This window comes from Rattus rattus, chromosome 15 (genome assembly GCF_011064425.1).
Source record: "Rattus rattus isolate New Zealand chromosome 15, Rrattus_CSIRO_v1, whole genome shotgun sequence".
Classification (NCBI taxonomy): Eukaryota; Metazoa; Chordata; class Mammalia; order Rodentia; family Muridae; genus Rattus; species Rattus rattus.
This window is the reverse complement of record NC_046168.1, coordinates 67,339,130-67,367,002: the sequence shown is the minus strand read 5'-3', so window position 1 is coordinate 67,367,002 and position 27,873 is coordinate 67,339,130. Positions and strand designations below refer to the sequence as shown.

At 42.3% G+C, this 27,873-nt stretch overlaps 1 protein-coding gene across 1 annotated transcript in view; it reads left to right on the top strand.

The window, feature by feature from the left end:
• Wdr7 (WD repeat domain 7) overlaps positions 1-27,873 on the top strand; it is a 271,935-nt gene that overhangs the window by 214,847 nt on the left and 29,215 nt on the right. The window contains exon 26 of the mRNA XM_032885554.1: positions 4,015-4,114. Coding sequence (XP_032741445.1) covers positions 4,015-4,114 — 100 coding nt within the window. The remainder of the gene's footprint in view (positions 1-4,014; positions 4,115-27,873) is intronic.

The window sequence follows — 27,873 nt, the reverse complement described above, 5'->3', positions numbered from 1 at the left end:
TCTGTGCCACCATTGCCCTAGCATATTTTGCAGACAAGACATTGTAGGTCAAAGATTTGAGACTGTCTTATGTTTTCATTAAAGTTTTTTCTTTTGCACTGTAGTTTGCTTGTGTTTCCCTCCCTTCCAAGTCCTCCCAGGTCATCCCACCTTCCTACCCAACCAACTCTATATGTGTTCTCTCACTCTCTCTTTCTCTCTTGCTCTATCTCAAAGGAAAAAACAAACAAAAACCCCTAAAACCCAAAACCAAAAGCAAAGCAAGCAAGCAAGCAGGAAGACAAAATATGCCCAAAGTGAGTGCAAAAGTCCACAGAAATGCCACCAGCTTCTTTTTGTGACAGTCATCTCCTGATGCGCATGAGCCTACTTGGGAGTGTGGTTGGGATAGCCAGTAACAACCCATTAGAGAAAATCGATTTTCCCTTTGGCATCAGGTATCAATGGCAAAATGTCCTTGTGTCCATGTCCCCCTTCTCACATGCCTTTGGGCTTGCCTGTGGGGGATTATCTTGATTACAGTAACTGATGTGGGAAGACTGAACTGTGGGTGGCACCATTCCCTAGATTTGGTCACTAGCAGAATAGGAGTGGAAAAAGCGAGTGGAGCAACAGTCGTGCACTTAGTCATTGCTCTGCGCTCTGCACCATGCATGTGATGGACAAGCTCTTTTTAAGTTCCTGCCCCCTGACTTCCATGCTGGAATGGACTGCAACCAGGAGTTGTGGGCTACAGTGAACCCTTCTCCTCCAAGGTGCTTTTTGTTGGGTTACATGTTCATGGCAACACAAATGGAACTAGGACCCTGGGAATAATAACAAAAGGTTCTTGCCACCTCAGTGTCTTGTTACCATCTCAGTGACCTGAACACTGAGATACCAGAGGTCTAGAGAAACCTGAGACTTTTCATTGGGTGAAGAAGAGAACAATATTAAAATCTGTAGTGGACTCCTGCCTCAACCCTTTAATGCCATCAAAGGTCAGAACAAATGATGCCTACCTCACCGTCCTGTCAGTGAGAACCTCACCATCCTGTCAGTGAGAACCTCACCATCCTGTCAGTGAGAACTGGCAGTGCTCACATGCACAACTCTTCCCAGTAGTAAGTAGTCTAGGGGGGTGGGGCCCAGAGGCTTCAGCAGTGCTCGGTTTGCTGCAGCAGCACCAAAATGGGTTTCTACACACAGACTGCTGACATATGTAAGATGATTTATTCTTATTCTTATTCTTATTATTATTATTATTACAAGACCCAGGAAGGAAATTTTAATACAAAACCCTTAAGCCAAAACCAGGGCATGAGACTGTCACTGCCCAGAAATCTTTAAAGTGTTTTGCAGAAATGTTAGTCAAGTAGTAAGTTACAAAGAATGAAAAATGATAGAACTGTAATATATGGTCCTTTCAGGCAGACCAAAGATTTTATTCCAAGAATAGATTTAATCTTTTTTATCCCATAAATAATGGTGTTTATAGATGATGTAAAAGGAGGAGGTTGAAATCCAGAACGTGAAGAGTAAGTAATGCAACAAAAACCTTTCATTTAAGATCCCGTCATCAGAGCTGTGTTGTGTTGTTTTGAAAAATGTTATTTTGAAGATGATAATTTTATTTTGCAGTAGGATTTTGGCAGTATAAGCATTAAGTATTTGCAGTAATGACACTGCAAATTTTATTTCTCGGTAGCCATTAACCACAAGAATAAATGTTAAAAGACGTGTGAGGTGTTGAGCTTTGTGTCACTGTAATAGGACGTAAGTTGTGATGAGTGCACGTGTACAGAGAGGGGTGCCAGCAGTAACACGGGTACAGATGTGAGTGCCCCGACATGCGGACTGATACAGTTACTAGTAACCAAACAGCAAGCGTTTTAAAACTCTTGGAAAGCATATTAACTTTCACGTTTAAGAACACTAGATCTTTGAATGCAGATTCCTACTTATCTGAGGTAGAATAACCTGCTACTTTCTGTGGATGCTATGGCAGAACATTTGCAACTAGTGCCTGCCTTCCACGTCACTGAAAATGAAACCCTGGCCTTCCACAAATCACAAGTGGATTATGGATGAGGCTTATGAATAAGACAAAACATCTCAGAATCTATATCTTTTTAATAAATAGAGACAAAAATTTTAGCACAATAGTTTGTTTTCTAGATTTTTAATATCTGTGTGGCTGTCCTATGACTGCCAGGGCAGAAACGGCTGTCAGAACGCCACTGCTAACATTCAAGTTTGTGTCCCTGTGCTTCCCTTCCTAGAATTACACAATTGCCTTTAAGCATGCATTGGAGTATTCTTCCTGTTTTATCTCCCTTGAAAAAGAAAAAAATGCCTTAGGGTTTCTGTTGCTGTGATAAATCACTGACCAAAGGCGACTTGGGGAGGAACGGGTTTATTGCAGCTTACAGTGTACAGTACCCAGAGGGGTGCTGCTTACTGGTTTCATCTCCATGACTTACTTAGCCTGCTTTCTTATACAACCTCAGACCACCCACATAAGGGTGTTACCGCCTGCAGTGGGCAGGTTCTCCTGTATCAATCATTTACCCGAAGGGCCATCAAGTGGAGGCCTTTCTCCACTGGGATTCCCTTTTCCAAGTTGACTCTGGTTTGTATGTGTATTAAGCTGAGAAGATCTAGCCAGCATTCATTGCATTTTCCTCTCTATTAAAAGGGCCTTCGTTTTCTCAGCCTCTGTTCTTATACAACTTAGGATCACCTGCTGAAGGGTAGAACCCACCCACAGTGGCCTAGGCCCTCCATGTCAAGAGAATGCTCCTCAGGCTTGCCTACAGGCCAATGCAGGGAGGCTTTCCTTGGCTGAGAGTACTCTGTGTAAAATAACTCTAGTTGGTACAAAACTCAGCAACACAGGAAGGCAGAGCAAATAATGTCATTGGCAAAAGATGTCTTCAAATACAAAATCTAGTGTAGCCCCCTCCACTTGGATAGCTCACGGAGGCCATGTGAAAGTATATTTAAAAGTCTTTCTGAACATAAAAACCATTTCTGATGTATCTGATTCTAGGACTCTTCTCACCTATAGGTCCCAGATGTATGGACTTGAACTGAGTATGTCAGAGCCTAGGCCAGAAATTCAAGTACTTAATCTACTCCCAAACCTAATCTAGAAAGAAGTATTAATAAGCCAGCCTCTTACGATCTCTTACTGCCTGTCCCCTCAGTTATGTAGCCAAATTAATAAACCTAGTAAATATGGAAGACCTTGGACATTGTCACAATATTTTTCTCTGGTGAGTAGCTTTCTAATGCCATTAGGACACATGTGATTTATGTAACCTTCTTATTATTGTTCTATGAGAATGTATATTACAATAGTTAAGTAATATGAGAACATAACAATATGGGAACCTCTCAGAATCCTCATTTCTGCTCAAATAGAAGTGTTTGCATAAGTTGTCAGAAAACTGGATTTTCACATTTATATTTATTGCCTTTGATCCTTTGTACCTTAAACTTCCAAGTGTATTTATTATTATAAAGTTGTTTCCTATCGAAAATAATTTTTTAAAAACACGGCCTCACTCTGTCAATAGTCCTTGCTGGTCTGGAACCTCTGGTGTAATCCGTCCACACTGGCCCAAAGTCACCTCTCTGTTCTCTTGCCTCTGTCTTCCATGTGCTGGGTTTGTAGATGTGACTAGCCACTAGAGCTGGCTGAAAATTCATTAGCAGGCCTAAGTGCTATTCTGTATCAATTCCATTACAGGTAGTTTTTTAAAAGTACTCAGTACTGAAGGGAAACATTTTTTATTCCATATGTTGTTTACAGATGTATTTAGAAATAATGAAAATATAAAGGGATTAAAGCTTTTATCTACATGTACATACATACATATGTGCATGTATATTTTATGTGTGTATGTGTATGTACACGTCTGTGCATGTATGCACATTGGCTTTAATCTTTGAGAGTATTGGTTTTGTCTTAAATATGCAGACAATCTTACCTGGCTTTTGTTTTTGTTGTTGCAAAAATGTCCAATTCAGGTTCTACATGGTCAGCTATTATGAGCGGAGTCACAGAATTGCAGTTGGAGCACGCCATGGCTCAGTGGCCCTGTATGACATCCGGACTGGGAAATGTCAGGTAAATAAATCATCCATCATGACTTTCTTTCCATGAAGCTATGAAGGGAGTGAGAGGCTAGCACTTCACCCGGTGACGGACAGACCGGGCTGCTGGAACATTATGGATAATGTGTAAGAGATCGATAGTTTAATGAAGGACTCAGAGAATATAGAGCCCGCCGTCTCTATTCCCTGGGATTGGAGGCTGCCACGGTGCACAGTGGAGCGAGAGGAGGCACCTCTCATGATTGATTGTACAGTGTCTCTTCTTTGCTCGGTATTGTCTGGGTTTCCTACTTCTGACATGTTTCCTGAAGGGTTGGATGCTACCTGTGAGGATGTGGCCACAGAGTGAAGATGGTGAGAGCCCTGAGTCAGTCAGCAGTGATGAGCAGTGATTAGTCGGCGTTCGTACAGCCAATCACAGTGGCGTTTAATACAACTCCGCTCTCTTCACACTGATAGTGGGTCACTTCTCAGACTTCATACTACACTGTATGATTTTAGGACATTTTATTGTTCATGAAATTTTTTTTTGGCTTTGATCTTGTTTATCTGATTTTCAAAATATACCCAGTGGATAGATGGGCAAATATATTCCCATTTGAGATAGAAAAGGAATTGAAGCTCAGTGTTTTAAATCCCCTTTTCCAGAGTCAGACCATTAGCTGACAGCAAAGCCAGGGCTAAATTCTAACAAGGACCTGGAAAATCTTGATGCTCATTGACCACATCATGACAAGTCATAACTTTTCAATATAACATTTAGTACTGCTGAGTTCTTACAGTGTAGAGAGGAAATGCAAGAAAGAAATCCAGAAGGGTGTCTAACACTGAAACTTATTTCTTCAATGTAATAAACTGTTAATCTAATGCCCCCTTCAAAGCTTCCCTTTAATCTGTTATGAAATAGTCGCAAAGCCTCACAATAAATGCTAGGGGTCAAAGATTCGGGTTTCAGACATTGTTAAAGGGTACTGTCTGAGTATTAAGTGCATTTCTCTGAGGATGCTTCTGAGTGTGCAGAGTATGCACCACTGGTATACTTGTTTGCTCTCCGATTGGTGCATTTCCTTCTGCAGCTCACTGTGGTCCGTATCACTTTCCTCCCGGCTCTTACTGAAATCCGTGACGACACTCTGAAGCTGTTTAAAGGTTGAGTTTTGTGCTCTTTATATAATCCTTTTGAAGGGGGGTTGCAAACAGCATTTCTGCAATGTCCCGTTTTTAACTTTCATTTGTTTTGTGTGAGGGCAGAGGGCACAGCACATGTGTGGACATCGAAGAAACTTTGAGGGAGTCAGTTCTCTGCTTCTAACATTTGGATTCCAAGGATCAAACTTAGGATGTCAGGCTTAGCAGTAAGGGCCTTTACATGCCACACCACAACATGCCCTCCCCCCCCCCACACACACACCCCACATGCTATACCCCAGACCCCAGAATATCTTCTAAGAACTTTCTTATGTGTTCCTTGTTTGTATATTTGTTTATTTGAGACCTGGTTTAACAATGTATCCCAGGCTGGTGTATGTAGTCCAGGCCGGCTTCAAACGCACCAAGATCTACTTGCATCTACCTCTTGAGTGCTGGGATGGAAGGCATGTGCCACCATGCTGGGTTTCTATTTACTTTATTTTGAACCTACCTAAATATATAACTTTACATATCAGTGAGATGCCATGTCGTGTTTTGATGCATGTATATATTGTATAATATTGTAATCACGTCAAATATTTGTGTCTTCAAAAGTTGATCACTTCTTTTTGATGAAAACATTCAAAATCTAGTAACACTCTTAAGTGTCTGTTACATTGTTCTGTAGTTAGCACAAGTGCAGAGCACAGTAGAGCATCTCACTTCTTCATAACTTAGCACCGACCAACCTTTCCCATCCGGCCCCCACATCTCCTGACTCTGATAACCACAGCAGTTTTGAAACAGTTTCTTAAAATTGGAGTATGTTACTAAATAGCAAACTGGAAAGAAACACAAACATTTACAGGGTTAAAAGCAGAGGGAGAGATGTCTTGTAAGCTTCTTCAAAACTGAGAAGGTGTACACTATTACAACTCTGAGCATTCCCTATAAGGTAGATCAGGTCTATAGCCAGGGCCCAGCCTACGCCTAAGCTCATGACTTTTAATGATGTTTAAACTGCCTCAGGAAACAGCTCTAGTGCCTTTTCTAACAGCTTCCCTTCCAGCTGACCTTTTCCTGTTGGTGTAATGTGGTGATCCCATAATAACCCAGCCACATGTAGTTAACCTTTCCTTTGCAATAGACCAGGGGACCTGGGATCTTCTCTCATAAGAACATAAGTCATACGTACCCTCGATTGTTCTTCAGGCCTTCAGGGGTCTTGTTCTTCTGGTCATCGAACATATGGTCCCACTGCGAGCTTCGTCTCATTCAGTAGCATAATCCTCTTCTCCCATGGTCCATCCTGGCCTAACCACACTAAGCTGGCGACAGTTAGCGCTCCCCTTAAAACTACTGTTAGAATTGACCACAGTCCTTCGAGTCCTGCACTCCTCTCGTGAGCCATGCCGTTGCCAGACTCCTCACCTGTCTGTGCACACCTTTCTCGCTCACAGCCATCCTTGCTGGTGTTTGTAGGTACCAGATTTAATATCTGTAATTCAGTGGTTGAACAGTTTGTTTGCCAGAGAAACCAGTGCAGTGGAGAGTATATTCTGAAACCACACTGCCGGGACTTAGTGTTAGAAAGACTAGAATATATTCATATATATATATATATATATATATATATATATATATATATTATAACATAAGCCATGGTTATTATTTGTCTGTACCTTGGTTTAAATAGGACAAAACCAGTCAGCTCCCCGTTGCTGCCATAGTACCAGGTAGATTTGGTGTAACTTGGCCCTCGTGTCTTTTCTGATGATCTACCCCCCCCCGCCCCGCCCGCATTATTTCAGTTAACCCTTTAAGGATAATAAACATAGCATCAACGAAATAGTCAGCAAAATTCAAGCCACCCAGCCCACTGACCTATCCCTACTCATCTCTGTTTAATAAGTTTTATAGTCTGTCCTTCTTTTTCTGTAACATTCTGCAACCTGATTGATAATTATTGGCAACTTCTAAAAATGAATGTACTATTAACTGTATACTGTATACTCTTAACTAAAAACTAATGTACTATTAGAATATTTCTGAGTAAAGTTATTTAAACAGTTTTAGGTTTGTGACAAAAGTGAATGGAAGATACATATATCCACTGCACTCACGTAGGAATGGAATTCCTCTTAGCCGTCCTCCACTGGACTGGTACACTGTCATGGTAGGGAAGGCCAGAGTCTTCCCCAGGGGTTTCATGGTTGCAGCTGCAGAAATACGTTGGTAGTAGATGCAGGAGGCGGCGTGTGTGCACTTACTATCGTGAACGCAGATGTGAAAGCTGAATGCAGCATGAATCTCACAGATGAGCCAGATGACTGGGGCTTCGATTCCATCTTCGTAATAGAGAAAGAATGGGAGGCTAAACAGGAGTGACTGATTGGTGAGGAGAGAATGAGCCTGGAAAACAGCCAACAGCCAGGGACAGTCCTCTGACTCTGATGGTGGGTCAGTGGTGTGGGGAGCTACTCCTTGACCAGACTACTTAGATGTGCTTGTCATGGCCCTCTACTTAAACTTTGATCTCACTTCAGGACCTCCAAGGGACTTGAAGGGTTCTCTGGGTCTCTGTACCTCTTCCCAATGTGGCCACATTGAATAAATCTCAGTTCTCTGGTTTCCGGTATTAACCTGGCTCTTTTTATTCGCATGTTAAGAACTGTTGGCTGAACCTGACTTGGGGCACAGGTTGTGACCAAGGTTCAACAAGATTTCTGTAAGTTACAGCGTGACTTTTGAGCACATAATTTCTCATTACGTGCTCATTAAAAATGAAACTTCACCCTTGGCCTGACTTTCTTTTATCTGGTATGTTGAGAGACAGGGAAACACATGGAGGCCAGCAGACAGTTGTTGTAAGAGTTGGCCCTTTCCTCCCGCCATGTTTTGAAGCATCCTTCTATCTTCCTGCTGCTGTACCACACGCCGAGTCTGGCTGGCCGTGAGGCCCTGGCCCCTTCTCCTCTCTCCACCGCCTGTGTTGCTGGAGGAGTGCAGAGATTACAGAGAGGTGCCACCTCACAGGGCTTTGTTATGGGAGTTCTAGAGCCAAACTCAGGGTCATCAGGCTTGTGCAGTAAACCTTTCATCCACAGAGCCATCTCCCTGGTTCCACAATTAGTCTGTTTGGCTTCCTGTGTTTGTCATCTCAGATAATAGACAATTTATTCATCAATTTATAATTTATCATTTAATCTGTTTATTTTTAAAAATTAAAATAGCTCATCACTGTGCTAGACAGCATATTACATGCAAGAGATCACAAAATAAGTGAGTATGTCCATCAAGGAACAAGTGGTGGTAGAGACAAGCAGACCCATCTAGCTAAAGCCTTGTGATCAGCCTTTCAAGATGGGGAGCCCGCAGAGCACAGGAGCAGTAACCTAAATTCATGCAGGAACCTTAGGAGAGCTGCTCTGGAAAGGGTGCTGTAGAGGGAAGCAGTCTGAACGGAAAGCCCAGAACAGTGAGGGGTCCAGAGAAGGAGGAGAGTGACTGAGACATTGTTCCAGGCAGAAGATAGGATATGTACAAAGCCCAGAAGTTTAGCACGAACAGCAAAGGCCTGCCTGTTAGAACCTTGTATGTGCTGCCCTATGCACAGGGAACTGGTCCATATCACAGCAGGGCCGAGGGAGTTACACATGTGACAGGAGCTTCACAAGGAGAGACACATCTTATCTGCATGTGACATGTGACACATGTTACACTGTGACAGGAGCTTCACAAGGAGAGACACATCCTATCTGTGACGTATTAGGTGCTCACTCAGTGCAGCTTTGTTATAAGTCATATAACGCTAAGTTCCAAGAAGATAACCAACTAATATTTTCAATGTATAGTATATCAATATATTATTATATATAATATAAATAAAATGTTATTTATAAGAAAGGGGGGCTCAGTGAGCTTGCCAAATGATTTCAGGGCGGGATTTAAAGTCTTTTATTAAAATAAGCCCCCGTGACTTTTCTGAAATACACTTAATTATGGCAAGCACCCTGAAGTGGTAGATATCAGAAGGAAGCTAATACTCAAGTCTAAACAGACGTGCTGGCTGGCATGCCTGCAGATAGAGAAGTTCAGAGGACACCGTTGTCTGTGAGCATAGCCACATGTGACTTGCAGTGAGGAGGAGCAGTGGATCTTAAGGGACGGTAAGATTGGTGGTTCTTTAATGCTCCAGTGCACATTCTAGGTGTTTTCTCCTTGCTGTCAGTATCTGCTTCCTGTGACTTCTGGAGCAGCAACCAGAGCTACAGCACAGGAGCAGTAGTAACCTGGAGGAGTTACCTAGTAGGCTTCCTGCTCTAACAGGGAAATTCTATTTAGAGAAGAACCTCAAAGAAAACACAGATTTCCCCCAAACAGTAGTGGAATTTAGATTGTGTTTGTCAAAGCTTTCAGTATCTTAAAATGATATTTCTAAGTGACTGTGCAGAGCGACTCTTTTTTCTTACCCCTCTTGTCAGACCAGCATCAGACCTGGACTGTTAGTGTCCCAATAACTTTGCACCAATATGAAAATTCCAGTCCTTGGCAATACCTTGCTCTTGACAAACCCAGTAGTTGCAAAAATCACTTCAACATCTTTGCAAAGGTATTGAGTAAACTAAAACAACTTTTTTTCTGAGTTCGTGTCTTGAGCAAGAGTCTGACACTATGGCCAGGCTGGCCTGGAACTCACTCTGTGGATGAGGATGGCCTGGAACTCACAGAAGTCCTGCATTTCCAGGCACCTGGCTTAAAACTCTGCAGGATCTGAGAATTCTCATCATTTCATTCACATTTCTCAGCAGGATTCAGGCTCCTGCACTGCCGTTTTCTTCCTTCCCTTCCACATACAGAAACAAACATAGAGATGGAGGGATGGTTCAGTAGTTAGGAACCTGTGCAGATCTCTAAGAGGACCTGGTTTCCATTGCCAGCACCCATGATTCACAACCACTGCAGTTCCAGTTACCAGGTATCCAGTGCCCTTGTCTGGCCTCCATGGACACTGGACATATGTGGTGCCATATACATATACGCAAGCAAATATTCACACGCACAAAGTAATAAATATTTTAAAAGTAGAAATATATTTGTACGAATTCATATATGTATATACAGTTTCCTTATATAAGTTATAATGGAATAATCAAGGAGCCATAGTGCAACGGTCCCTCTTGGTCCACGACCCTCAGACCTAGCGCTGTTATATGTAAAGCGGTATTTAGCAATGCATATCATCTCATATCCTTAGTCATCTCTGACCTTTTCATATCACCTTGTAGAGGAGTGTGAACGCTGTGTAACAGTTGGGAGACTATTTTGTCAGAGGAATGAAGAAAAAGTCTCCCAGCACACAGAACACAGATGTAGTGTTTCGGTTTTTAGAATATTTTTATCTATGAGCCCATGAGTATGGAGCCTGCAGAAACAGAGGCCAACTCCTCACTGAATGTACTCAGTGCTCCCTGCCATGTCTATCCCTGTTCTGTACGCATCTTAAAGCAAGGTCCAGCCCAGCAGTTGTTCCACAGACAGTTCTCTTGAGTCTGTAGCTCATGAGAGGAACACAACACATAGTGGGTAGGAGCTGTTATGGACGTGGGTGTTTTGTCAGGATTTGGTAGGTTTTACTGGGGCTCTGGCATATTGGGAGATAAGGCACTCAGGTGTTTAGCACCCTGGGTCCATCAATTAGCACAAAGATTGCTCCATCAATCAAAAAATACTGCTCAAACATAGAATCATATAAACCAATACCGATTTGAAACATTTCCTTTTAATTTAACATCATATACAATAACTTTATTTCTCATGTCTTTTAGTATATGACCAAGGACTCTTTATATTGGCCAACTGATTTGAGATCTAAGATAATTTTTCTAGCTAAGTCAAACTAGCTTCTTATTCTTAAAGTGATCTGAAATCAAAAGCATTTTACAAATTGGTAAGATAGCTTAGTGTGCAAGGCACCTGCCACTTAGCCTGATGACCTGAGTTCAGTCCCCATGACCCCCAAGGCAGAGAGCAAGCTGACCCAACAAGTTGTTGTCTGGCTGCCATAGCTTACAGTGACAAGCCAAATAAATAAATGAAAATGCGATTTTAGAGACACAAAAGCCTCAGTATCATCCTGGGTGCTCATACTTTGCCTGGACTTTCACGATTATTTCATTTAAGGCTAATTTCATGTTTTGAACATGCGCTCTTTAAAAAGCCCCTTTCTCATGCTATTCTGTGATTTTCTGCCTAATACAACTATATAATTTACACAGTCGTCACAGTTAGCTCTGAGGCAGGTGCTGTTTAGAGATAAGAGGCCTAGTGAACTGACGTAACCGGGGACTGGCATGCTGTAGCATAGGCAATCAGCTTGGCTGGTGGAAGTAGAGACTAGAGAGCCCCGGGCTGCTGCGAAAGTCAGGGAAGCAGTGCTGTCCCCCTGCCATCAGTATGTGATGGCTAGAAGGGACAAGAGCAGGAAGAATCCCCTGAAGGACATACTGTTGGGGCTGAACCATGAGGGGCCAGCTGTTCCTTGTTTGGCCACATGAGGAGGAGCACTTTGTAGAGAGAGGACGAAATGTCAGCAGAAGCCTGGAAGTGTTAGCTTGTGGTGCACTGCAGAAGGGGTCAGGAATTTGGATGCCTAGAAGAAAGGTGTGAGAGGTTGTGAGTCTGCTAGAGGAGGAGGGGGATGAAGGCTGAGGAGGAGGGCAGAGTGGTGGTGTGCCTTTCCTGACAGGAATCTTCTGAGGATCAACAGTGTGCCCGTGTGTGAGTGTGCGTGCGTGCGTGCGTGCGTGCATGCATGCATGCGTGCGTGCGTGCGTGCATGCATGCGTGCGTGCGTGCGACCAAATATAACCCACTCAGTCTCATAGCGTTACTTGTGTGTATGTTTTCACAGATGACCATTTGGTATTAGATAACCAACTGGCGTGTTTTTCCTTAGGGAAGCCTGTTTTATTCCCAGCCCTCCTTAGTGGCCTATAGCTCCTCATGAAGGGTTGAGGCCTTTTGGGCTTTTCCCAGTCCACTTTGGCATGTCTGCTGGTGTCCTTCTTGCTCAGCTCATGTTTTGGCAGTTGTTAAAACCAAAATACATATGTATAGGAAATATCTTATGAGTAAGTAGACATTAATAATAAACTTACCAGAATCAGCTATCTACCCAGAGGCCTGGGCCAGTGACTAGTGAGAAGGCACGGGCCTTCCCTGCAAACCTTCCAGTCCCTCATCTTCCCACCCAGCTGTGAAGCAACCACATATGGAAGCTTATCTGCTCTCCTGTGAGGAGACTGTCTCAATCCAGGATATTCACTATGCAGCAGAATCTAAGCAGAGTCTACTCTCCGAAAGGGTGAGAGAAGTGAGGAACAGGCCATAGAATAGCCTCCGCACCTACCCAGTGCTCCTCTCTCACACATACTGAACGTGGTCCTTTGTAGTGACAGAAGCCTCAGGTCCCTGGGCAAAAACCCAGCATATGGCACTGTTACTATGTTGCCGGAATTTATGTAAATGTCTTGTCAGAGATGAATTAAAACTTACAGCAGTAAATCTACAAGGACACAGCTATAACTCATATAGATATATTGCTTATAGAGGAGACATATATCACACATGTGGGATTACTGCCTCTTCAGTACTCAGAGGTTAAAGAAGGTAGCAGCTTACACGCCATTATACGTAGTCAGCAGTTTGTCATTCCGTGGGAGAGTGTGGTGAATGCAAATACACACACGTCCTTCACCCCGCTGTCTGACTACTCTACATTTCAGCACCAAACAGGGAACTGGGAAATTCACTCTTAAGCCATTCACTAACTTGCTACTTAATTCTCTGAGCCTTATATCATTAGATCTAAACCCTGTTTTACACACCTGTAGTACTAACCATGTGTGTTTAACTAACAAGTGTGTCTGGCTAAGAGTTTACTTCACATTCATTCTCTAGGCATTGAGATGCAGCAGCATTCTTTTCAAACTCGAATCAAAACCCATGAAGTACAAATGTAGGCATCTATGTTTCTATGGAACACCCCTATGTAAATCCATGGCAGGCTACAGGTTAGAAAGTTTACCTAGGAATAGCATGAGAATTGTTGTGTTAATATATCAGTCCTCAAAGTCTGTGACATTAAGTTATTTCAGAAACTACTCCAAAAGTCACTTCTATCTGAAATCATGTAGACTAAGATCGAGCTTTGGATGACTGGAATTTGAGGTGTGTTTGTATTATCATTGAAAAAATATTGTAATAATAACAGAATAATTGGAGAGCCCAGTCCTCCCCTAAGGGGGAAAAATTGCTCACAGAGGAAAGTAACATTTGAAGTCATGGTCTACACACCCTGATAGAGCTCACACAGGCTGGAGTCTTTAGGTTTTCCTTTTACATTTGAGAGTATTTGCCTTCCATTTTACTGACTTCCTAACCAAAGCTCAAAGCCAAGAGAGCTCAGGCCACTCTGAGCTTTATTTTCTTACCAGTCCTCCTGTTGACTCCTTTTCAGCTCTTCTGAAGGGAAGCTCTAGCAGATAAAATCACTAATAGAAAATATGCTGACAGAAGTCATCTCTATCTGGTTAGCCCCTTGTAGTTTTACCCCTGATTGAGAATTTTTGCAGAATACAGATAAAGTACTAAATTGAGACTTTTCTAGCCTCTGGTTTTCTCTCCCAGTTTGGTGGGATCTGATCTCTTTCTTGGCTACCACTGTACCAGGGCGGTATACTATTGAAATAATAGGTTTCCATGCATGGGAGCAGACTCACATTTTTTCTGTAGAGAGAACTAGGAGAAGGCACTTTTGGCTACAGTGCTCTTTGACACTCTGAAGCCAATGAAACTGTCAGGACATAGGCCACTAAGCATGTAGTGTCTTACTATCTCCTTATTAATTTTCTTACGATGTCATGCACCAAGAATTTGAAGGAGAGTAACTGAAAACACTCCCCAGCCAGAGCTCCCCTGTGTAGCACATGCAACTCTTGGTCAGAAATGTGCATAGACCCCTTCTCTACAAGGGTCATGACAGAGTCCTAGAGGGGTTTGTCTCTGCAAAGGTGCTTTTCAGGATTGAGGTGCTTATGAGAAGTGGAGAAAGTTCAAGCGTGTTCCCTGGCCATTCCATGACATAACTGTTAGACATTTCTGAGCCTCCCTCCCCCTTCAACTCAGCCACTACAATCTGGAAGGGCATCTTGTAATGTCCTCACCGAGGCTGCTGTTGTGGGCAGGCATTCAGTCATCATTCCAGCAGCTGCGGTGACGCCACCAGAGAACTAGAGAGTGTGTGAGTATAAAACCAGGAGATGAGAGAGGGGCATCAGACCTTCCTGAAGAAGTGGCGTTCAGCTCTGCACTACGTTAAGTTCACAGTGTTACTGATCATTATGGAAGCATGGACTAAAAGGAATACATACGGAAGCCTTGAGGTCAGGAAGAGGTTAAAGCATTGAAGAAGCTGATTGGAGAGAAGGGGTCTGAGTTGTATGTCTAGAAGATGGGTCAGAGGCCTTGCAAGTAAAGATGAAGGATGCTTATATTCCTAATGCACTGAGGACCACTGGGTTTTGAGCGAATGTGATAACCTAAAGTACCTTTTGTAAAAGATCATTTCTGCTGCTGTGAGGGGAGTATAGCAGGAAGAACTAGGTAGGGAGAGCAGACAGGCTTTCTAGAGGTATTCTAGTCCAGAGTACTTCTAGAGTAAGAGTCTAAGTAACGACTAGAGAGAAATGGACCAGCTTAAGATAAATTCTAGGGGTACGATTGCTAAACTTTTTAAGAGTGAGTCCTTGGAAACATTCTCAGTTTTTGGTATGAGCAAACGATTGGATGGGAGACACGATGCTGGAAGAGCAGGTCTATGGCACAATGGCCTAAAATCAGTTGTTCAAATTCTGCTGTTAGCCTTGAGATACCTACTAACCAGTCAGATGACATAGAGGCAGCTGCTTACAGGACTCCAGAACACAGAGACATGTGTGGACCAGACATCAAAATGAAGACCTCATGGCATGTTCCTGTACTCAGATCATGGCAGCATACACATAAGTGCTGTCTCTTTATGAAACTCTTTAGCATCCAAGATGGGTAGGAGAGAACATGTGAGACTGGCTGGTTGAGGACATGGAGGAAGTCAGAAGAGTCTCAGACTTCATTGCTGTCTAAGTGTGGAGAGGGGGCGATGCTTTGGGAGGAATTCAGAGCAACTCTAACAGGAGATGGCCCTTTGGATCGTCACAGAAGGAATCGATTCTGGCAGCCGAGGAGCCAGTGCAGAGGCAGGCTGTGTAAACCGCCCTTTGAAGGAGCGTGACCAAAAAATTCAAGTTTAAAAAACCACACCCTGGCTGTTTAAGAAGTATCCTGGGGTGGGGTGGGGTGTTTTTGGAGATGTTTGTTTGTTTGTTTGTTTGTTTGTTTGTGACAAGGTCTCAGGTGAGGCAGACGGATCTCAAACTTCCTACGATGCCCTAAACTGCCCCCCTGCCTTCACCTCCTGAATGCTGGGATTACAGGCAAGCATCTCCATGGCCAGTCTGTCTGGTCTTGGCAATGGAACCCAGGGCCTCATACTTGCTGGGCAAGCACTCTACAAACTAGCTATACCCCAGCCAAGATTGTCTTTTAAAAGAACTGTCAGGTACTGTTTACTGCTAGTGACTGGCTGACATACCATTTACCAAGGTAATGCATGAGGAGTAGGCGTGGGTTTTACAGACATGAAAGGTGTTTCTTTTGATATTTTTTCCTGAGCATGATACTCCAGCATGTTGTCTGAATACTGATGCGAGCTGACGCTGTTACTGTAAACCACTGTGATAATCATCGAATGCCAGCTGACCCAAAGAGTCACGGTCTGCACTAATGAGAGTAATAAGGAAGCCATTGACAGAGTGAGTCGCAGCGCAGTACCCCAAGATTGGAATAGAATCCCACACCTAATTTTAATGAGTCTTTAAAGCCATATGTTAATTTGGTGATTTCTCCACAGCCCTGGCTTCTGATACTCATAAAAGGATAAGCAACCCGACTTGTATTTAAGTAAGGGACACACACTCGGTTGCCAACAGTGTGTGCTGTTTATTTGCTCACAAGCACACACTGGTCTATCAGCCAGTTGCTCTGGTGCCTGACTTTTACATTTATGTTTATTCCTTCCTTCCTTCCTTCCTTCCTTCCTTCCTTCCTTCCTTCCTTCCTTCCTTCCTTCCTTCCTTCATTCCTTCCTTCCTCATCCCCACTTGCCATGTGTGTGTGTGTGTGTGTGTGTGTGTGTGTATGTGTCTGTGTGTGTGTCTGTGTCTGTGTGTGTGTGTGTGTGTCTGTGTCTGTGTGTGTGTGTGTGTGTCTCTCTGTGTGTGTCTGTGTGTGTGTCTCTGTGTGTGCGTGTGTGTGTGTCTCTGTGTGTGCGTGTGTGTGTGTCTCTGTGTGTGTGTGTCTGTGTGTGTGTGTGTGTGTGCGCATGTGTGTATGTCTGTGTGTCTCTGTGTGTGTGTGTGTCTGTGTGTGAGTCTGTGTGTGTGCGTGTGCATGTGTGTGTGTGTGCATGTGTGTGTGTCTCTGTGTGTGTGTGTGTGTGTGCGTGTGTGTATGTGTGTGTGTCTCTGTGTGTGTGTGTGTCTTGTGTGTGTCTCTTTGTGTGTGTGTCTGTGTCTCTGTGTGTGTGTGTGTGTGTCTGTGTCTGTGTGTGTGTGTGTGTGTGTGTGTGTGTGTGTAAGCAGGATAGGGTTCTGTTCACATCTGTGACTTTCCACAGAGGAACACCTCGTAGACGCCAGTGGTTTTCATGACTGCACATCCAGTACAGAAGGAGCTGTTCTCCTGCTTCCCACCGTTTTCATAAAGCAAACGCCCAGCTGTTTACAGCTGTCTTTGTCTGGTTTTGCCATTGATTTTAAATCACGGGGATCGATCAAGTGGTTATGGAACTTTAAAAATCCTACCAAACACAATTAGAATCACAGGCTTTTTAATCTGCTAACATAATATCTATAGAGATGAATTGTCCATTATTCTTAATTTGGACTACATAAACAGTGCCACTGTGATGCCAGCGTCTGGGGCTGTGGGTGCTCTGTGTTTCCTGGCTTCAGAAACAAGCATCTGAAATCCATGCGCATCTTGGAGTGTGTCACTGCAGAGCACCTTCTCAGCCAATGAGAGAGCAGCATGCAGATCCAACTGCTGTCTGGACACACGTCTCTGCCGCAGCACAGCAGCAGGACTGAGGCAAGCTGAGTTGACACAGAGGTGAGAAGTCTAAAATTGAATAGTTCAACATGAAGTCTTGAACAATAGGGAGGTGTAAGGGGACAGCAAGGGACCCACAGGCATTGCTTCTTAAACACTCCATGTCAGATTCCTGTCCTCAGACAAACCTAAGTCTGACCTGTTGTTGTGGGTAATGAGGTAGCTCCTGTGTTTCCCTGAATATCTTCTACATGATTACATATTATAATTACATAAGTAAATATTCAAAAACTTCGGACTACTCTTAGAGGTCAGCCTCTGATTTTTAAGAAGCGGTGATTTCTCTGTAGTTTGGTGTCATAGTGCAGTTTTGTTGTCACGGCAACTAGACCATGTAACATAACTTTTCAGAATGGAAACCTGCCTTAAGTTTATTGCATCAGCACCAGTTATAAATGAGGAGCTCAGAATACATGACCTAGACGGTCTCTGACCATGACCTAAGTCTGAAATTTGCTTTATACACATCAGATTTCAATAATTGAGCATAAAGTGGGAACTCTATCAGTCTCTCAGACACTAAAATGAAATAAGCATCAACAGGCAAGTTATTTCTTTTTAATTCATGTTCCTTCTAGTTGCAAAACATTTCCCTAGAGAATCACAAGTTTGGTGTATTTTCATGGTAGCATTTCACTAAATAGCATAGTTATTTTTCTTACTACTTGATAATAGCAATCAGCAAATAGAGACAGAGGGGAAGAAAGGCAATGAATTGTCTCGCTTCTGGGCTGAGCAAATAGAAACCATGCTTTTACAGTGCTGGAAGAGGTCAGCGCCTTGCTTTCCAAACCTACTCGCATGCCACTATGCACAGGGCAGCTTTCTTTGTTTAAAATGCTTTTGATTTTGTCACAATGGCTCTGCACTATTTTTGGAGGGATATTTAGAGTCATTTAGACTTATCTAGGACACATTTTTAATACTTCATGGCATCATTTTATTTATTAATTTTTTGAAATTTGAATAACAGATAAAATATTCAGTTTTTTTTCTTTCAGTACATTTTCTTTGTGTTTCGAGGAAGCTGGCTCTGCATAGCAACTTAGAAATAACTCCTAATGATTAACAGAGTGATGGATGTGACAAATCACCTTTTTCTTGAGAAATAATAAATCAACATATCCCTACCCGTAAATTTTTACTGAAAAATGTGAAATATTAGCACCATATATTTAACCAGGTGTCAGATACAAACACTGTTGTCAAAGCATTGCTCTCAGAACCGGTGGACCACACTACAATAGAACTTTGCTTTATTTCTTTCAGGAATAATGTGATTCAAATATAATTTACAATTTATAAAATGTCATCTTTTTTACTTATGTGTCCTTCTTGTGGTAAGCAAGGCACAGTCTGAATATTCCCAATAGTAGATCCCAAAGTCAAGATAGGACAGTCTCTAAAGAGAATTGTTCACTCGCGAAAATTTTAGTAGAACTTTAATATTAGGAAGACTCACCATAGTGTCTCATGGGCATGTTTGCTGTGTTTATGGTTACCTAATTCTGTCCCGGTCCTGTTAGTACAACCTTTTTTTTTTTCTCTCCTGCTCTTGTGGTGATGTCGTTTTTTTAGGCAGACTGTATATTTTGAAATCTGTTCGGATCTGGGGGAAGCTTGGTTGAACGCAGTGTGTGACTGAACTAAGAGCCTAGTGCGTTGTTAGTTACCGGGCACTGGCTTTATTTTCATCTGGGAGTGTTTTCCTCCAGTCGCCATGGTGTATTGTGGGAAGTCAAGCAGGGCAGTGGCCTTCCCCTGGTTCTATTGATTTGCCCTTCAGCTGTGTGCAGAGCAGAGAACCTCAGGCCTTGTTGTTGATTATCTGCACAGTGTCTCTGGGAGCTGTATTGACCCATTGCCGCTGACTGCCTGTAGCCCTTGATTTTTCACACCGTATCCATGACACTCATAATAAAACATACCATCTTATTGCTTCTCAGCTCTGGGAGTCAGTGCCGTCAGCCTCCCCACGCCACAGTGCTTCAGGAGCACACTTATTATATGTGGGCTAAGGTGCAGCGATTCTAGGGCTCTGACTTGTCTTTTAGTAGCTCCCTCTATGGCAAGAGTCCACACAGGGTTTGCATTTCTGAAGCCTTTTAAAGGCCAATGTTAGCTTCATATCTGTTTTCACCACAAAATTTTGAATAATTCAAAATTAATTGTAAAGCAGTAAGCACATTAACCAAGAATATCTTGCACTAAGCGATTAACTCAGACACTGCATTTTCAAGTACACGCGAGGATTGTTCCGTGATTTATCTGCCTCACATGTTTATTACAGTGGACAGTATGAATACGAGAAATTATACACGTTTAAGGTTATCCTTGCCTGATGTCCTAGATACTTAAGTGTTTTTAGTAAAATCTTTCTTAGCTATCTTGAAAGATTTACGTTTTATTTAAGATACATATAATCAAACGGTTTTCTTTAAACATAGATCTCTTTTGATCAATATTAGTGTTTTTTACCTTATACTAATATCAGAATATTTTAGATGTCGTTACCACCTACATGTTTTCCAAACCAGGATTACCATCAACAATTCCTTTGTGCAACATGTGTTGAGTAAGATTATAAGCAGAGTTAAGAGTCATGGAAGACAGGATTTATTTTTTTCTAGTAGAGAGAGAATGAACACATGCAGGTGTTTCCAAGACGGCCTTCTAATATTGTAATGCTCTGTAACTACTTTTATTGTATACAAAGTAATGTAGCCCTGGGGTGGGCGATGGAGGGAGGGAGGGAGAGAGGGAGGATATTCTAGTCTTAGGCTGGAGATTTTTATAGGTGAGTGAAAGCAAAAGAATTGCAGGCAAGATTATTAATACAGTGATTGCTCTTTGCTGAGGTTAATTTGAATGTTTTTATTAGAGCAGATGAAAAGGAATTTAAGAAACCTAATTTTAATGAAGTCAGTCTTTGAGAACTGTAATGGAGCTCACATCTGTCTGTGCACACATTCACCCTTGTCAAGCACCTGCAAGCTTCACCAGTAAAAGACAAAGAGAGGAAAAGGATCCTGCCTTTTAAGTTTCATATCACCAATTCACAAATAACTTTTCACAGTTTGAAGTAATTATTTCTTTGTGGTGTGGTTATAGATTTAGCATTTACATCCTCCTGTTTTGCCAGATTTTAAAGGGTTGGTTTTAGGTTTGAGAGATACATAGTTTTCTAAATAACTGCTCTTAAAAATATCAATCCATTTAAACTAAGAACGTTCAAGTGGAAGCTTTTAGCAAGTGTTGTTTTAGGGACTGTCATGGTGTAGTGCAGCCTCATGTGTTGCTTCTGCAGCTCTGCCCAGGAACCCAGACATGTTCACTTAAAGCAGGTGGGTCATGGGTTTGAGGCCAGCCTGGGCTACATAGAGAGTTCAAGGCAAATCTGAGCTACATGAGGAAGACCCTGTTTCAGAAAACCAAGTAAATAAACAAACCAAACATAACCAAAGTTAGAAATAAATCAGAGGAAAAGCATTATTACCCCTTCTCCCAAATTAGCATCTGTCTTCTATTCCTTTAAATTAAAAACTTAAGGCTTTCCAGTATTTTTATTAGAATTGTTAAGGTTCTTTTCAAATATCGTATCAGTGTATATTCATGGGGTGGGATGCTGACAACACAGCGGCACCCATAATGTGCTGATGTTACGTACCACTGAGCCTCTTGCTTAAGCAGAGACCTGTTCAATTCTAGGTTCCACGACCTCTGGCAAAAATGACAGGGTACATTTCGCCCACTGTAGTGAAAACATTGCCCAGCCGTGGCTGACTTTCCCCTGCGTGGACCCAGCACTCGCGGCTGGTCTGTGTCTGAGTGAGCATCAGGTTCCCAGCAACCACATTTACAGTTCTTCTGAGTTTGTCATGCAGATGGCTTTTGGTAATCTAAGGTCCACATCCCACTTAAGCCTAAGTGCGCCCCTCTGTTTTGGACATGAAGAACCACTTTTAAGTGTACAGGAGACTTCCTCTAACAGAACCTACAGCATCAGGGATTGCAAAGGTTAAGCCTTATCATCTGCACCAAAATAAAAAAAAAAGTGAGGTTTCATCAAAAACTTCCATCCTCACAACCTTTCAACCACAATTTGATGATTATTATCGATTACCTCACAGCCTTTCACTCATGCTCTGCCGCTGTGGCCAGCCCTGATATACAGACAGGGCTGTGGTCCAGCTGAAATAAGACTCCATCTTGATAATGGACTGAGATGAGATGCTGTTATTTGATAAAGATAATTGATGTTTCACAGTGAATTGAAAAGCAGCTCCAAGCTCACAGTCGCTGGGGCCGCGTTCTTCCACAAATATGGCCGTTAGTTATAAAAATAGAACAAAAGAATGGAACTTAAATATTTGTGAATGGCTTATTAGAGACTTTTAGTAGTAGGAGAATTTTTCTTCCTTTCCTATTTGTTCATTTTCAATGCACAAAAAGAAAAAAATAGGAAGGACCCTATCACATTATTTTAAAATTTAGTTCCAGATTAATTGTTCACGGATGTTACTGATTGGATCTTTGGCACACTTAGCACCTAAATCACGTGTTTAGGTGATGATGGGTGGCTGCCATGTGTAACCTGGGAAACACGAGCACAGTTAAATTTTATGCTACCAGTAATTTTTGGAATGTTTGTGCAAACTGTATGAAAACACAATCTAAATTATTGATCATGAAATCATGTCTCCTGGAAAATGCAGTTCAAATAATCTGTGAATGCAGATAGGGTTTCTCTTCATTCATTATTAACAAATGTTTCTGCAAACACCACGGAACACTGCATATGTCCGCCTTGCTTCCTCAGCCCCCAGCTTTAGGTTGATTAAGGTATCATTCATCCCCAGTACTGCTCGTCCAGCTTCTTTACTCTTCTCACCTTCATAACCCCTAATTAAGCAATAAGGCTTGACAGGGAGTATGGTTATCGTGAGATAATGACGCCCCAAGTGTGTTGTGAGTCACAGGGTTCAGCTGAGTGCTTCTAAACCTCCACGGGTGTGATTATCTCCTGATAAACATACCACATGGCTGCTCATTGATACCACGGATGCATGCCCACCACGAGTGCAGGTGACATTGACATTTTCTTGCTTACCTGCTCACCTAATCCAAAGAGCTGGTTTTTGTAAAGCCTCCATTGCCTCAAATCTTACTGAGTTTGAATCCACAAGCTCTTATTTCATTGTTTAGATGGAGGCAGTTGAACTTCCAAGTACACGTGTGAAGAAAAATTAATAACCTCACTCTTTTTTAAAGGTTAAGCTTCCACAGAAGGTAGGCCTTAGGGAAGGCAAATTTCTCATCGTGGTGGTTTTGCAGCTGCCCATTTAGTGAATGGCAAGAGTTAGCCATTCTTATGAACTCAGAATTGCATATGCTTTTCTGCCATTGACGTCACCAAGCTCTTGAAAGTTCTCTAGAAGACAGTAACTGAATTTTTATCTCAGGAAGCTTTTTTGTAATCTTCCATTTGTAACTACTACTGTTAAAAGTAGGATGAAAGGGGAGATTTCTAACCCCTTAGCTGTTTTCTGCTTGATTAAGACTTTGGAGAAAAGTAATTTGTATTTCCTGTGTTGACTCTAGCTTGTTATTTTAAAAACCTAAATCATCTCTTGTAAATTTATTCTGACTTTAATTGAAGAGACCACATTTTGGATGATATATTTCTTAGGGGTGTGTGTGTATGTGTGTGTGTGTGTGTGTGTGTGTGTGTGTGTGTGTGTGTGTGTGTGTATGTGTGTGTATGTGTGTGTGTGTGATATTAAAAAAATGGAATGAAAATACCAGTTATAGCGTTTGAATGTTTTGATATGAATTCAAGCTAATGCGTCTTCTGAAACACACTTGGAGAATTTTTGATGGTGATAAAATGTTCTGAATCTTTGCCTTCTGCTCTGGTAGAACCTAGCTGCATACAGTTCTTGAGACTGAGGAATATGTTTTAGATATTTTATTGGTAATGTCTTGAATTTACTCTCAAGTTGCTATATGGCTAGTTACTAACATATTGTCTAACTTGTTTCTAAAGAAAAATATATCCTTGCAAATTAATTTTTCTCAAGAGTTTGTAACTTAAAACAAGCAACTCAACTGTGTTATAGCTTCTTGATATTCCTGTCAGACCTAAAAGTATCTTCTTTTGAGGAGTGTCTTAGTTCCCTGTTGAATTCTAGTGTGGCCTAGCATAGCATTCAGTGTCATGTAACAGGTATTTGTTGTTGAAACTATGCATTTAGGTTTGTCAGCTTAACAAGTTTCCTGGTGAAGTACTGTCACTTTAAGAAAAACAAAACTACCATCAAACCAAAAACTGGGATTTTGGTACCTACTTACTATTAAATGATTTATAATATTGGTCATTCCATTCTATTTCATTCATAGAAAATGTTATTTTTAAATAACCTTAGCCACGCTTACCTTAATTCCTGTGACAACTATTCCCTTGCTAGCAAATGTCAAAACTGTTTAAGTCTTGAGCACTCTGCTGTAGACCCAGATGCCACTGCTCACACGGCCAAGTTCATCCATCCTTAACAGCATCTGATTTTAGACTAGAATCTTTTCACACTCAAATCCATAGTAAGTGTCCTCTAAATGAGCTGATGAGACCTAGGGAAACTAATATCCTTCTTCATAAGGAAAGCAAATGTTTCCTAAAACATCAGCATCGTTATGTGAGCTTGACTGCTTGGTGCTTCGTTAATGTTGTTTCTTAACACAGCCATCCAAGCAAGAAACCCAACAGAAATTCTGATATAAAACACCATAGAATTTTGTGTGAAATCCATGAAACCACAGGTAAAAGCTGAAGACCAGTGACTCTCCTCACCCAGCACCTTCATGCCTGCTCGCCGCAGATCATAGCATAGTAAAGCTCTGATAAGAGGCTGAGGGAAGGAATAGCGGAAGCTGCTGCCAGGCAACCAAGAGGAGGGGACACTGGGAGCTGAGAGCCAGAGGTCAGAGGAAATCCTATGTGTCTCTAAGTCATCAGGGGCTCTGCAGTCTGGGGCTCTGGCTTTAACAGTGAACCCTTCCCTCAACATCAGAAAGTCAGCTCACAATCAGATCTCCTCTTGATAAGATCTTAGGGCTTTAAAGATTTACTTCAGATCAGTGTGGGAAGAGCAGGAAGGTAGGTCGAGCTAGAGCGAGTGTGACGAATCATAATAATCATGACTGATCTTTTCAGTTCTGTTCTACTGTAAATAATTTGAAACTTCCTGTAATGGTTTTGAAGTGCGAATCTATAAATACTAAATTAACAGAAATATTGATACTATAATATATGCTATACTATATAATATAAATAATACTTCATAATAACTTATGAAGAGAAATGTGTTTCTGCATGGTTTTCTGCTCTGACCTGATACTGTTCCAGCCTCACCTCAGGCCAGACTGACTGGCTTATTTTTATTTGCATATCGGCTTTTCTCTGTGACCTTAAGCCATTCCTTTGCTCATGCTATTTCCTTCTTTGGCATCTCTCCACCTCTCATCCTCTATGTCACATTTTTAATTAAAGAACCGCTGTCCTTGTCTGTTGGTAAACCCAAGGGTAGCTTAGCTCTTCACTAGTTCCCAGCTGCCTACTACCACCGGGTATGAACTCTTATTCCACTCAGTATTACAGTTCTGCTCTGCTTGCTTACCTCCTGCTCTCCTGACTAGAACCAAGGCACATGGCTTCCCCATCCTGCACAGAGTCGGGAGAGTGTCCTTTCTCCCACAATGAGGGAGAAAGTGAGCATATGAGGCCAAAATGATCTTAAAGGTAAGTGACCATTGAAACTGGACTAGGGAGCACAAATACACACACACACACACACACACACACACACACACACACACACACACACACACACACGTCAAGGAGGTGGTGTAAAAGAGAGAGACTAAAATTTAGAGTGCGTTAACTTATAGTACACCAAATAACATGAGCTTTGGATTCCAAGGCTCCGTGGGAGGTCTGTGGATGCTCACAGGACGAGAGTAACTTGCTCTCATTTGAAATGGTTCACTAGTGGTAGTTATGAAAATACCAGAACTCTGATTCTAAATGGTATCCAGAGATCTCTTGAGAGGCATGAGAACTATCTTAGTCAGGGTTTCTATTCCTGCACAAACATCATGACCATGAAGCAAGTTGGGGAGGAAAGGGTTTATTCAGCTTACACTTCCACATTGCTGTTCATCACCAAAGGAAGTCAGCACTCGAACTCAAGCAGGTCAGGAAGCAGGAGCTGATGCAGAGGCCATGGAGGGATGTCACTTACTGGTTTGCTTCCCCTGGCTTGCTCAGCTTGCTCTCTTATAGAACCCAAGACCAACAGCTTAGGGATGGCACCACCCACAATGGGCTGGGTCCTCCCCACTTGATCACTAATTGAGAAAACGCCCTACAGCTGGGTCTCATGGAGGCCTTTCCTCATGGAGGCTCCTTTCTCTGTGGTAACTCCAGCCTGTGTCAAGTTGACACACAGAGCCAGCCAGCACGAGAACCATCAGGAGAGCGGACACCGTACCTCACAGTTAAGTTTCTTATTATGGCTTCATGTCAGGACTATTCATGCCTTTCAAATTTTTGTTATAAACACATTTTTCCAATCTTTAACATGTTTTTTTAAATCAGTTGAAATCAAAAAGACTCGTGCTGTTTGCATGCATGTTGTACTGACAATGAAATAGAGTAATTCAGATGACCAGACAGCAGCTTCCTCTTTCTGTCCCTGTGTTCCTTAAGACAGCTGCTCTGTGACTGATCCTCAGCCTAGGACCCATTCCAGGCCAGGCCAGTCAGCCAAATGCACCGTGCAAGGCAGTGCTTTAGACTGGGGAATGGGGCAGGGCACCTTGGCTTGGTGTGGACTCTTAACAGCACATAGAGCTCTGCACCTTAAGGCCTGTCTGTGTAAAGGAAGTGTAGAATATCTGTGTAAAGAAGAGTTGCCCACATAGAGTGTTTCATAGCAAGCTAAGCACCTCAGATATGGTAGAAGCAGGATCCAGACAGAATTGAATGTCGTCTTTATGCAGGCTATTCCCTAGGGAATGAATTTTTCTGCTAATTTTGCCACTTACTTTATAAGGCTTGAATTTTATCTAAAAATAGAAATATTGCATTTCTGATATTCACAGTTAACTCTTTTTTAAAAGGCCTTAAATATTAATTTGGAGCAAGAATTAGAAGTTTAAGGTTAGGGTTATATGGAACCGGGATGGTAATGGAGAACCTCTCTGAGTACTGGGTAAGAGCTACCATGGGAAACAGTATTTCATCAGACAATGGTGAGGTAGAACAGTGCTCTGTCTCCTTCAATCCTGCCCTGTGGCTGATCAGTTACTTTACTAGTATTCCTCTGACCTTGAGGTTCAGAGACTAGATGGTCAAGGGCCTGCGGCATTTGTTAAGGTTTTTAGTAAAGGACATCCCATGGCCATATTGGCTATATACCCTATGCTTGTCCATGAATGAAAACAGTCTGAAGTTTAGCCAGAGCTGTCACAGATGGGGACTCATGGAACTTTACCCTGACTGCCATGCAGACAGACTAGCTCACTATGCCAGTGACCAGCAATTCTTGAAACTGTTTTGTCCCTCATAAAGTCAAAGCTATGGTGCACGAATGTTGCAGGTGGTTGACTCTGTGGGCTCCGTAGCACATGTGAAAGCATTGAATGAAATGAAGTGACTGGGCATGGGTGACAGCAGCTCTCCGAGCAGACGAATCCTAAGCAGAGTGGGGAAGCCTTCCGAGTTATTTTAGAATAGCCAGACGGTTTACGTAAATTCTGATGGACTTGAGGAAGCATATCTGACACCAAGGATTTAACATCCAGAAATCAGAGGTTTGCTGAAGTTTCTACCTAATATTTAGCTTTTCTCAAAAAATGAACAAAAAACAAAACAAAAGAGCAGTTTGGGCCAGGTGTGGTTGCCTAGGCTTTTAATCCCAGCAGAGTCCGGCAAAGCTCTGAGTTCAAAGGCAGCCCGGTCTACTTAAAGAATTCTGGGTTAGCAGAGCAACAGAGTGAGACTGTGTCTCTAAAACAAGCTAGCACGCACAGCAAGCTCGACAAACTCATCAATTTACTTCCTTTTTCACCATTTATTTTTCTCGGGAATGAAGCCACTTGCTACCATGAGAGGCTGCCTGAGAAACAGGAAACTGCTGACCATGCTGAAGCCAAATCACTGAGGACTGAGATTTGAAATTGGCATCTCGTCTGGGGGAAAAGCTCTTAAAAAATTGAATTTGTAGCAAAAAGAAATGCAGAAGTGTGTCTAATTTACCCAGATCTCCCCAGATAGGCTGCTCGAGCTCTTAGCTCTGGGGAGGCTCTTGTGTT